At 42.3% G+C, this 13,197-nt stretch overlaps 1 protein-coding gene across 1 annotated transcript in view; it reads left to right on the plus strand.

Moving 5' to 3' along the window:
* PRR12 (proline rich 12) overlaps positions 1–13,197 on the plus strand; it is a 93,568-nt gene that overhangs the window by 71,433 nt on the left and 8,938 nt on the right. The window contains exons 8-13 of the mRNA XM_066607196.1: positions 670–803; positions 2,237–3,930; positions 5,052–5,177; positions 7,588–7,685; positions 8,956–9,084; positions 10,567–10,662. Of these exons, the coding sequence (XP_066463293.1) occupies positions 670–803; positions 2,237–3,930; positions 5,052–5,177; positions 7,588–7,685; positions 8,956–9,084; positions 10,567–10,662 (2,277 nt within the window). The remainder of the gene's footprint in view (positions 1–669; positions 804–2,236; positions 3,931–5,051; positions 5,178–7,587; positions 7,686–8,955; positions 9,085–10,566; positions 10,663–13,197) is intronic.

Here is a 13,197-nt window from a genome sequence, read left to right on the forward strand (position 1 = left end):
AGGGCTTATATGTAAAGCCCTTCCCTGAAAAAGGATGCAGGGAGCCGGCAGAGCATTGTTTTCAATGTACGCACCTGTGTACGCGCAAAAACACGCTCGTGTGAAGCCACCCTTAGCTAATGCAGTGACCGGGCACTGTCTATATCATTGGTGAATGGTAATGGGACAGAATAGTAACTAGTGAGCAGAGCTACTTGTTCTGTTGCAATGTATTGATAGTATGGGCAAATAGAAGAAGGCGGTGTTTTCAGTTCTTTTTTTTTTTTGTTTCACTGGGGCTAAGCTACGAGACCAGATACCGCCATAGACAGGAATTGCGCTGCTTTTTGAAGGAAAATAAAAATACCTCATGACGTCCATTCTGTACATCCCTATAGTCTATACATCATGCAGCTGGTACAATTTCTCTATTAAGAATGCACTAGAAGTAAACCAGAACAGTTGATTCTGAATGTTGCTAAGTCAAGTGCTCCTATTCAAATGATATCAAAATACTCTCAAATTGGTGATCATACTCTGTTCTGCACTTTATAAGCACTCCATTGGGACAGTGTAGTACTCTCTAGAGATACGGCGTGGAACTTAAGATAGAGAACGTAAGATCTAGAATGATGTTATGAATAACATTTTTTATGACAGTTTGAATGATGATGTTTTCCTGTTTTTTAGTATTTGGGATACTTTGGAGACGCCAAAAACCGCTACCAGCGACTGTATGTCAAGTTTCTTGAAAATATTAACAAAAAGGACTATGTGAGAGTATGTTCTAGAAAGCCATGGCATCGTCCCCTCCAGACTATGAGGTAATGTGTTTAATTTCTCGGTATATGTATTCATGCAAGTCAAGTGTATAGAAATCTGATGCCTTAAAGGGGTTGTCCCGCGGCAGCAAGTGGGTCTGTACACTTCTGTATGGCCATAATAATGCACTTTGTAATGTACATTGTGCATTAATTATGAGCCATACAGAAGTTATAAAAAGTTTTATGCTTACCTGCTCCGTTGCTGGCGTCCTCGTTCCCATGGTGCCGACTAATTTTCGGCCTCCGATGGCCAAATTAGCCGCGCTTGCGCAGTCCGGGTCTTCTGCTGTCTTCAATGGGGCCGCTCGTGCAGAATGCCGGCTCCGTGTAGCTCCGCCCCGTCACGTGCCGATTCCAGCCAATCAGGAGGCTGGAATTGGCAATGGACCGCACAGAAGAGCTGCGGTCCACGGAGGAAGAGGATCCCGGCGGCCATCTTCAGCCGGTAAGTATAGAAGTCACCGGAGCGCGGGGATTAAGGTAAGCGCTGAGCGTTTTTTTTTTTAATGTCCCTGCATCGGGGTTGTCTCGCGCCGAACGGGGGTGGGGGGGTGGGGGTTGAAGAAAAAAAAAACCCCCGTTTCGGCGCTGGACAACCCCTTTTAAGATTTACATATAGGGAGCTGATGACCCGACTCTTTAATAAGAGGGTTCTCCAAAAAATTGACTTAATACCTAAATGATGAAAGACAAGTGCAGAATTGATGAAGGCAATTGCTATAATTCCTCAAGTTATACTCTGATTTGGAGATTAGATACCACCGGCTGGTGGCCTTGGAGGGCATCCTTACTATGAAACTTCCTGACTGATCAGAAAGTCACATGTTGCAGCATTTTGGCAGTAGAGCTGTGTATATCCTATTCTCCATATTTATAATGGATTATTTGACAGCTGAGTGTTCTCCAAGACTGAAATGGTCTGACAGGGTGTAATGTATTGTAAGCACAGGACAACTGATGGGACTTCTCATATACTGAGAGCCAATACTGTTATGTAGGCTGGACATGGGAGCATTTTTCCAATTGCAATAGTGACTAAACAATTTATTTATTTATTTTGCTTTCTTCTTTTTTGGGGGAAAAGGTGTTTTTTAAAAAGGAAAAAAAAACAATAGTCACAATTTTTTTTGTTTTTGGCTACATAGCATGCTGATTGCATGCAAAGAGGTCCACAATGTACACTTACTTGCTATGAATTGATGACGATAACTCTCCATAGAGGGAAATTCTCCGGTGCAGTCAGTTTTGAGACCGATGGACCAGTTTCCATTATTTTAAAATTACCATTTTGCTGCCAAACATATTTAAAATATTATTGTTCTTGGTAGCAAAGATATTCATGTACCGTACAGTCATCCAGTGGCCTCACACCTGGTAATGTAGAACTTGCTGAATGTATATATCTAATGCTATCCTCATTCTGCATCTTATAGGAGGCAAAGTCAAACAAAAGCACCTGGAGCTAAAAGTCCCGTGGCCGTCACCAAACCAGAGAAATGTGATAAACCAGATCGCTTGATCAAAATGGATCCGGTTCAAAAACCTGAGAAAACGGAAACCGGAGAGAAGGCAGAGCAGCTGGAGAAGCCTGAGATCGTAGATGAAGAGGAGAGCAATGAGAAGAATGAAGCTGTTCGCAATTATGAAAAAGCAAATGTAGGAAAAGACCAAGAACAGCAAAACCTTGCAACCAATGTGATAAAGGAAGGGGCTACTGTAGAAACTGAAAAAGGAGAGAAGGCTGATCCTGTTGAAAAGATAGAGCCCATGCCCCAAAATGACAGTGAAGTTCTGGCTGAGAGTAGCAACATTTGTGAGCCAACCATAAAGAAGGATAAAATCGGAGCCATGGTGAAGCCTGATAAAGTTGAGCCAGTGGTCAAGGCAGAGAAGACTGAGCCTCTGGCAAAACCAGAAAATATGGAACCTGTATTGACACCCGAGAAAGCTGAACCAGTGACAAAATTGGAAAAACCAGACACTGCTGTAAATACTGAAAAAAGCCAACATGTGGCAAGACCTGAAAAACAAGAACTTACGTCAAAGCCTGAAAAAATGTCATCTGCTGAAAGACAAGAGAAGTTGGACCCGGTTACAAAGGCTGAAAAGGTTAGCACAGGCAATAGGCAAGAGAAGCCAGAACGCATTGTAAAAACAGAAAAAAATTCCACTCCTGGAAGGCAAGAAAAATCTGACCGGAATCTAAAAACAGAAAAAACTGGTACAACAGCAAAGCAGGACAAAGTGGAACCTGTGGTGAAGCCTACAGCTCCTGCAAGGCAAGAGAAAGTGGACACTACAGTCAAAGTAGAGAAAAATGTAACGGTAGGAAAGCCTGAGAGAGCAGCATCAAAGTCAGAAGCAAAGGTGGAGACCGCTCGAAAACCTCCAAAAAGCGAATGTCCTGGAAAGCTGTCTATGCCAACAGAAAAGTCGGTGACAAGTGAGGCATTGGAGGCATCAGAGAAAGAGGAAGTGGTAAAGAAAATTGAAAAACCAGAGGTGCCCAGTCGAGTGGAACAGAATGAAGCATCAAAGAGACAAGCTAAGTCAGAACCAATGGAGCAAACAGTAAAATGTGAAGTACCAAACAGATCCGAAAAAGGAGAAAAAACTGCGAAGGTGGAAAAATCTAGGAAGACAGAACGTTCGGACAAAACTGGGAAGGTGGAACGTCCAGAGAAACCAAACAAGGTGGAGAGAGCAGAAAGATCTCCAAGGTCAGACAGGTTAGAAAAGACAACCAAGGTTGAAAGGCCTGAAAAACCTGTGCGGGCCGAGAGATCTTCTAAAACTGCCAGGACAGACAGACCTTCAAAAATGGACAAGTCCGAGAGGCCGGAGAAAATGCCCAAGTTAGAAAGAATCGAAAAATCACCAAAGCTTGAAAAAGTGACAAAGAACGACAAAGTTGAGAAACCTGTTAGAGCTGAGAAGATTGAAAAACACATAAGGGTGGAAAAAGTAGACAAAGTAGAACCAACACCTCCTAAAGTTGCACTGAAACCTAAACAGAAACACACAAAAGTAAAGGCTGAACCACCGCCAAAAAAGAGGAAAAAATGGCTGAAAGAGGTGGCATCATCCTCCGATTCTGACTCTTCCCCTGACCAGCAGAGTGAAGAAGGTGAGATGATGATTAGGGGATTTACATTTTGTATTAGTAGCCATTAAGAGAAGTTAGGAGGAAACAGGACTAGACTTGTGTCACGCCGCAGCTTATAATTTATCTAAATGGGTGTAGGGACAGCAGTGTGCCAGCAGGTGCGTCGGTTACATTCCTCAGTAGACACATTGTCACATTTACTATGGAACTTCTGACTCATGCCCCAAAATAAAGTGGAGACGGGATAAACTCTGAAAATCAAATAAGAGCTTAGACCAGGACCTGCTTTATGGAGCAATTCCAGTTCATAGTCACACTTTTTTACACTTTTTTTTTAATATTTTTTTTAATGTCCCTGTAGAGGACTTGAACCATAAAGACTATGATGGCTATAATAATGCATTGCACTTTTTCTATCCCGCAATGTCTTATCACATACAATAGCGATCAGAGGCCATGTCAACCTATCGGTCCTGCACGTTGAAGATCTTAGGCCTCATGTCCACAAGCAAAATTGATTTGCGGCATTTAATTTTGCCCATAGGGAATCATTGGCCATCCGCGGTCAATTAAATTGAATTTTGCACCCGCGGATGACATTTTAATAGATTTGCGGTTTTCACGCACGGGAGAAAAAACGCGGCATGCTCCATTTTACCGCGGATCAGCTACATTGCTAGCAATAGTTGCGGATATCCGCATGAAAAAAATACCATTTAAAGCAAATCCGCACGGAATCTGCTGCGGAAATCCGGAGCAGATTCTTCGCGGATTGTATTTTTCTAGTGGACATGAGGCCTTAGGCTGCTAATGGTTCAGTCTTGTACATTTTGTCAATTTATGGCATGCCTGACCATTAGGGTTTTTGGACTGCAGGAATTTGAGGAAATTCTCAACATATTCGTACAAAAAATACTTTGTTGGGGAGGGATCTTGTAGCGCAGGGCACCCCCTGCGGGCACCTATACAGTAGTCACCACTACAGACGTAGTAATTGTATTTTCAGCCCTGATGCTGCCTATGTATTATCAAGGTCCTGCCCGATAGTGATAAAATATACATATGTGAGAAGAACAGATAAAATAATTTTGTATTGTAAGCATTTATAAATTTCCAATAATCTTGGTAAATGTGCTTTACAGAGCGTGTTCCCGTTGGCCGAGTATTAAACACAAGAGCCATGAAGGAGATGTACCGAAGCTACATAGAAATGTTGGTCAGCACGGCTTTAGACCCAGATATGATTCAAGCATTGGAAGACACTAGTGGTGAGTCAATCGCTTAAAATTGTGGAGCCTTAAAGACTCTGGACACTTTTTGGGAGCATTTTTTTGTTACACAGGAAATTGAAGTTATCCCCTATCCACAGAACGGACTTGTGATACTCCACCCTCCACCCCGCAGTGATGTCATAATGAATGGAGTACTGGCCGAGCATGCATGGTCTTCACTCCCTACATTTCAATGGGGCTGACCGAAATACCTGAGACCTCCATTCAGTCTCCTACTCACTGTATGGGGTGCTGTAATCCCACAGTGATGAGGACATGAGAGGCCGTTCTTAATGGTGATCCACTGATCCTGTGGAGACGGCATAATGTCAAATTCTGAAAAGCATTTTTGCTATAGGGTTTTACATCATTTGCCTTCTGCAGTTTCTGTGTATCACCGCATATAGCAAGCTGCAGAATGATTCTCACAATGTAATCCATCAATGAGCTTGTCTAATGGCTCAGTTTTCAGACCTTCTCTTGTGGTCCTCAATGAACTTCTAAGCTGATTTATGACCAAATCAAAGTTTTTAACTTTTCATTGTAAACGCATTCTGCAGCTTGTTATATGCTGTGAAATATAAGAGCTACAGAAGCCAAACGCTGCAAAAATTTGATAAAAGCCTATTTCAAAATTGTTTTTTATCCTACATGCATTTAAATAGAAAAAATAAATGCCGCCAAAGGTGACCATGGTCTCTTGTCAGCTTATCTGTAATAACTGTTGTAGTTAGTCCCTTTACTGCACAGGAAATAACATTTCTGGGTCGTCTTTTCTTGACACTCTACATTGTGCTGCTTCTTATTGGAATTTGACAATTGGATGTAGGGCTACATGACATGGCCAAAAATTGCCATCTGTTTTTGATGTCTTTTCCCAAACAGACAAATCTTGATTTTCATCTTGATTGTACAAGGGACACTTATGATAATCGGTATATATTAAAGAATCGACGTGTGCACTTTACTTGTGTAAAAGAGTGGGATTATATTAAAGAGGTTGTCTGAGTTATATTTTTATTATACTTTTGTGTCCCCTTGCTCCAAACTATACTTTAATTAACCCATTGAGGACCAGGCACTGTAAATATACGGCGCTTGGTCCTGGGCATAAAGCACCGCCATTAGTTAAATTACGGCGGCGATTTAAGCCTCCTGCCCTCTGCAATCAATTAGAGGCAGGACGGGTTGTCAGCTGTTAGTAACAGCTGATAACCCGGAGAAGAAGGCAGGAGGGTTTTTTTAATCATTTCTGCCTTTTCCTTCCCCAAGTACACAGTGCTCAATGAGCACTGTGTACTAGAAAGTGAAAGTACTGTGTAATTTTCACTCTGGGAGCCGGTGGGTCATGTGACCGCCAGGGTTTCCTGCTACAGCAGAGCTGGAGGGTCGTTGTAGACCCTGGCCAGCTCTGCCAGTGACTAGTGTCAAATTAAAAAAAAAAAAAGGCCCCCCAGAGGTTTTGTATGACGTCATGGGGGACATAGATAGTAAAAAAAAAAACAATTCCATACATCAGCAGAACAATATTACAGAATAAAACAACAATACATAAGAAAGAAAATAACATAAAGCCGACGCCAACCAAAACCGTTGCCGTATGTGCCCTGTAAACCAAAACCATACATACTATATATCAAAACGTCAGAAACAAATAGAGGAACCCATACTTTATTTTAGCATAAATATACTAAATTAAAAAAATAACTATAAATGTTAAAAAAATCAGTTTTTTTAGCATTTTGCCCTCAATAAAACTAAAAAACGGGAAACAAAGTCCGTGAAAAAGTCATTTTTTAAAAAATCACCCGATATGTGACGGGAAAAAAACACTGCAAAAATAATTTTGGTAGCTAAAGGAAACAAAATAGGGCAGTAAAACCGCCACATGGGAAAAATCCCTAAAAAGTGTCTGGTCCTTAAGGGGTTAATATACCTGTGACCAATGAGATCACCAAGTCCTCCGGCCCAGGGGCTTCCTGTAAACATGTCACGTGGCATCCCTGGCCTGTTTACGGGATGTCACTGATGACGTCCCTGCTTCATCATCATCCTGATAATAGATGGGGATTCTTTTACTGTTAGAGCAGTGATGCTATGGAGCTCTGTGCCACAAGATGTCGTGATGGCTGGTTCATTGAACAAGTTCAAGATGGGCCTGGATGCCTTTCTTGAAAGACATATGTTTACAGGTTATGGGTGCTAGATTTCTGGAGATGCCATGTTGATCCATGAATTCATTCTTATTGCCATATTTGCAGCTGGGAAGGAGTTTTTTCCCTCTAAGTTGTAGTATTGGGCATCTTTCTCACAGGGGGGCGGGGGAGTTGACTTTCTGTGGATCAACTTGGTAGGGTTATAATTTCAAATTTACGTTGTATCTCTGCCTATCTTCTTTCCTTTTTAGACGAGCTTTACCTGCCACCCATGAGAAAAATAGATGGAATTGTAAATGAGCATAAGAAGAAGGTTCTGAAGAAGATCTCTCTCAGCTCATCTGTTCAGGTAAGATGTTCCAGACCACTTTTGGAGCAGTGCTTAATGCTATGTGGGTCTGTACATTGTAGCATTAGGCTCTGATCCTAGTCCTAGGACAGGTTATTACAGACTGCTCGAATGGCTGTCATCTGTGCAATTCCTGGATAACTGTTTTAAAGTGGATGATCGGCCTTGAAAAAATGATGAAATAATTTAGCAAAGGGTTTCGGAACAGAGAATTTCTGTAAATCTGTATTATTAGAAGAGATTTCTGGACCTAAAATTAACTGTTGTTGAAAATTGTATGGCACAAAGAAAAAGGAAAGATTCCGGCTGGCAGAGACCTTTTTCGGCATGCTGGAAAATCTTGGCACAATATTAACCCCTTTTAGTAACGAGCCTATTTTTTACGTTTTAGTACAGATATATATATATTTATTTAAGGAGATGGAAACCCATTCCGCCAGAAATTATGCCATTGTTTTTGGGTTTTGTTCTTACGGTGTTCATCATTCGGTAAAAATAACATGATCAATTTATCAGGGTCAGCACAATTATTTTGATACCAAGTTAATATAAATGTTTTTATTTTTTACTATTTTTGCACAATAAAGATACATTTTTAAAGCATAACAATTTAATCTTCATCCCCGCTTTCCAAAATCCATACATCCATGACTCTAGAAAATGTGATCATTTGATTGCTAGGATAGTACACTGCAATACTTATGTATTGTATTCTACTAAGCCTATGATAGCGGACTATTAGACTCTGCCGGAAGCGGGGCCTATTAAGCTGAGTTAGACTACAGACACAGAGGTCTATGTCAGGCTTCCAGCTGCCATGGGAACCCATTAGTACCTTGCCATCACACTGCATGGTGCTGATGGATGACAGGAGGAGCCCCCTGTCATCTGCTTACCTACTGCAACTGCTATGGTGGTATGTAAGGGGTTAAACTGCCAGAATCTGACGTTTCTCCTCTTCTGGCGGTTAGAGCAGGATCCTGTCTGTCAGTACTCAGCCAAGCAACCACCATTAGTGAGGTCAGTAAAAAGGCATATTGCTGTTGCTAAGGGGTTAATTGCTTCTCAAAAGCTAACTTTTGGTGAGACCTCATAAAGGGAGGAAAGTAGTGACCGGTCTCTGACATCACTGCAGGTGACTTGGGTTTTTGTGCTTTTAGCCGTAGATGCAGGGTTTCCTTTTGCGGTTTGTATTTTTTTTAAATGTTACTTGTAATTATTAATTATTGATTTTTTTTAATCTGCACCTTTCATTTTTAATGAACCACAGGAGGCGCTTCACACGTTCCCACAGCTGAATATTGATCCAGGAGAATCTACTGTCAGGATGAAACCAGGAGGAGAGCCCTACAACCGAAAAACACTCAATAAATTAAAAAAGAATGTAGCCAAACCACAGGTAGAAAATGTTCTTTCTGCTGGAAATGAAAGCTAAAGGCTAAAACACATTAACCACTAAATAGGATGTTTTATGATACTTTATGTGCAATTTATTAGAAGATTCCCATGGTGATCAATCACATTTGTTCATTACGGACTTATAATGGTTGTTTTTGTTAAGTTATTTTAATTGTGCTACATCTTAATTAGAAACAAAGTAATGGCTTTATGCGCCGTATCAGGGGAGGCATGTTTGGCTTTTGTGGGCCTAATATGTATGTGTGTATAATATATATATTATGTGTATACAGTATATACACGGTGGCAATATTTAGCCAAATAATTTAGCCAAGTATATACTGTATCTTTATGAGACCTGGAATAAGGCCTCCTTCCCACGAGCATGACGGGCTCCGCCGCGTAATATTACGCAGTGAAGCCCGTCACGGCGCCCCCCAGAGCCCCTATACTTACCTGCGGGAGATAGCGTGAAAACGCTTCCCCGCCCACCGCCGTCGCGTCGTGTGACACGCCCACCGCGTCACGTGACGCGGCCGGCAGTGTCACGTGACGCGCCGACCGCGTCAAATGACGCTGCGGCGGTAGGTGGGGAAGCGTTTTTTCACGCTATCTCCCGCTGGTTACAGCGGGAGATAGCGTGAACGGACGGCTTCCATTGACTGCAATGGAAGCCGTCAGCGCGTACAGCCCGTCCTCACCCGCAGCAAATAGAGCATGCTGCGGGTGAGGACGGGAGAAATCGCGGTGCGTAATTCCGCGGTGGAATTACGCATCGTGAGCATTGTGCTATTAGGTTCAATAGAACCTAATAGCAGGGGGCCACGCAGCGGATTTTTGCCGCGAATTTACGCGGCGTAAATCCGTTCGTAGGAAGGAGGCCTAAGGCTGATTTTTGTACTGACAACTTTTGTCTAAAGTGTGGTGCAGTTTCATATTTGGTTACTCGGCTGCATTTTGAGAGCGTTAGTGGAGCCCTGGGCCAACTTGTATAGATCTATTTCTACTGATGGAGCGGGAAGATCATATATACTGTTTGGGACTATCCATCGGATAAATGTCTCACTGCTGAGACCCCCAGCAATCCCAAGAACTATGCAACCCGAATGCCCCATGTGAATGGAGTGACCATCACTGCATATACTTCTATGGGATGAAGGGAGATCATATGGGGGGGCATTCACGGTGAACTGTTCTTGGAATTGCTGGTGATCCCAGTAGTCAGACATTTATTCCCTATCCTGTAGGTATTGGATAAAGAAATTTAGTAGAAAAATCTCTTTTAGGGTGTAATAGTTGCATTCTATTTGAAAGAAAACCAAGTGGATAAAGCATGATCAGAGGCATCAGGCACTGCTGCCTATATAGATATCGAAAATCTAAATACTGCCGTGATCTTGGCAAATACCTCTCATCTGAAGTTAAATCTTTGCTATCTTTGAATCTGTTGCTAACACTCAGTTTTTGTGTTTTCCTTTGGTAGGAATTTAAGGTGGATGCTGAGAAGTCACTTTATTACTCTCTGTACCATTCCTTGCATCACTACAAGTATCACACCTTCCTACGTTGCAAGCAAGAGGTAAGTCGGTGAGCTGGGTAACAGTAACCATAGGGTTCTGTCATGCCTGTAAGCTTTATAACATTTTAGAAAGGAAAGTACTTCAGAATCGGAAAGCACTTTTTTAACCCTTCCAGGACCATTTTCAAGTTTTTTAAAAAAAAATGCATAACAATTCCAACTAAATGTCTCAAGGAGGGTTGCAGATACACAAAACCGCCTGCACATAAAATCCAAGTTGTTCATTTTTAATACTGCATCTTGGCTATTTAAGGGGGATTCCCATCTTGAAAACCCCAATTCCAATGTGCTGCAAATGCAAAAATAAAGTACTCGCCAATGACGTGTGTGTCAAAAATGCCCCTTTTTCTTGAAAAGCCTGAGTTTTCATTGAAGTGGTTAGCTGCTCGTTGTTAGGGAAATCAACCACCTCTCCGATGGAATAGCACCTCGTCTGGCCACCAGCTGCCATTGTTCTCTGCTGTTTCTTTTGCATAGAACGGCTTCCGAGCCGTGTCAACAATGAGGACTTGTTTGTTTGTGCTGCTCAGAAGCTTTTCTAGGCAAAGAAATAGAGCAGTGGTAGCTGGTGGGCGGACGAGGTGGCATTGCGCAGACTCTCCATCAGATCGTCGCGCATTGAGTTAGAAATGCAAAAGTGCCAGCCATCCATAGCAGAGCTGGTCCGTTCCCCTAGCAAAGAGCTGTAAACAACTTCAATGAAGACTCAAGACTTTTCAAGAAAAAAGGGGCATTTTTGCCACACACACGTAATTGGTAGAGATGAGCGCGCGTACTCGGCCACGCCCCTTTTCCGCCCGAGTACCGCGATTTTCGAGTACTTCCGTACTCGGGCGAAAAGATACGGGGGGCGCCGTGGGTGAGTGGGGGGTTGCAGCGGGGAGTGGGGGGGGGGGGAAAGGGAGAGAGAGAGGGCTCCCCCCTGTTCCCCGCTGCTACCCCCCGCGCCGCCACGTCTCTGGTAATTGGTGAGTACTTTATTTTCGTATTTGCAGCACTTTGGAATGGGGTTTCTGAGCTAGGAATACTGCTTTAAGTATCATGTGAAAGATCAGATTCTAGCTTTAATGTGATACCAAGATGGAAGCTCTTGCACTAATATTTTAGCCACAGTAAGCATTTAAATGCTACATTTATTACATACGTCTTTGGCAGTGATTGGGTTACAGAGCATCTCTTACGATGACTAAACCTTTTAAGCTAGTGTACCTATAAGATCCCTAATAGGCGCAAATGAGCAAGCTGGTGCACCCATTGAATGCCACTTCCTTCCCACAATCAATTGTCTAAAATTCTGACTGTATATTACTGGCCGCTCTGTTGTCAGGGGCCTCTCCGGCATGTCACATACTGCAGTACTGGCTCTAGCAAGCAGATGGCGCCATTGTAAAATGGCATAAAGAGAAAGCCCCTTAGGAAACCCTGAATCCAAAATTGGTTTGCAAATTGGTTAAAAATCTGAAATGGGAGAAAAAAAAACACAATTTAGCCATCGTATTTTTGGGGTGTTGAGGGGTGTTATAGCATGCACACTGCGGCAGGAATAACATGGAAACTTTATTCTGTGAGTCAGTTGGATTATAATGATACCAATTTCATTTAGTTTTGTTCTGTGCGACTTTTACAAAAGTAAAACATAAAAAAAAAATTCTGCTATCTTTTGACTGCCATAACTTTCATCGACTGGGTTATAGGAAGAATCGTTTTTGCAGAGCAACCTGTGGTTTCTCTTGGTACCATTTTGGAGTACAAACAGCTTTTTAATTGCTTTTTATAAGGCATTTTCTTGGAGACTGGGCGACCAAAAAGTGCAGTTCCTGCATTGTGTATTCGTTTTTCTGACGACGTTCACCGTGGTAGATAAATAATGTGTTATTTTAATGGCTAGGACTTTTCATGCACGTGGCGATACCAAATATGTTTTAATTTTTAGTTATTCTAAATATGAGAAAATATGAGTATTGTACAATAAAAAATACTTTCCCTTTTTTTTTAAAAAATATTTTGTACCCCATAGGAAGTTTCAACTTGCGATTGTTTGATCATTGATACCATATACTGCAATACTCCAGTATTGCAGTATATGGTATTTCTGCCGGCATTGTATTAAGACAGACCCGGCTTAATAGGCAGAAATACATGGCGGCCCCGGTGGCCTTCAGAAGGCCCTGGGCTGCCACGATAGCCAAACAGCTCCTGACAATTTCTTCATGGATGGAGAGTGATCAGTTGACAGCAGCATTTAAACAGTTAACAGCCACAATCAGAGTGAGCTTTGATTGTGGCTGTAGCAGGTAGGTGTTGGCTGTCAAAGGCAGCCGGCACCCGCCATGTATAGAGAGGGCTTAGCCCCTGGACCCGCTCCATACAAATCCTGCTGCTGGAGTGATTACATATATGCCTTTCAGAATCAAGGGGTTAAGCCCACACTTTTCTAATGTTGTAATTAACTGTTATGACTAGAGATGAGCGAGCATGCTCGGTAAGGTCAGTTACTTGAGCGAGCCTCGCTCATCTCGAGTAACTGCCCTCTCC

This window comes from Eleutherodactylus coqui, chromosome 6, assembly GCF_035609145.1.
Source record: "Eleutherodactylus coqui strain aEleCoq1 chromosome 6, aEleCoq1.hap1, whole genome shotgun sequence".
Taxonomy (NCBI): domain Eukaryota; kingdom Metazoa; phylum Chordata; class Amphibia; order Anura; family Eleutherodactylidae; genus Eleutherodactylus; species Eleutherodactylus coqui.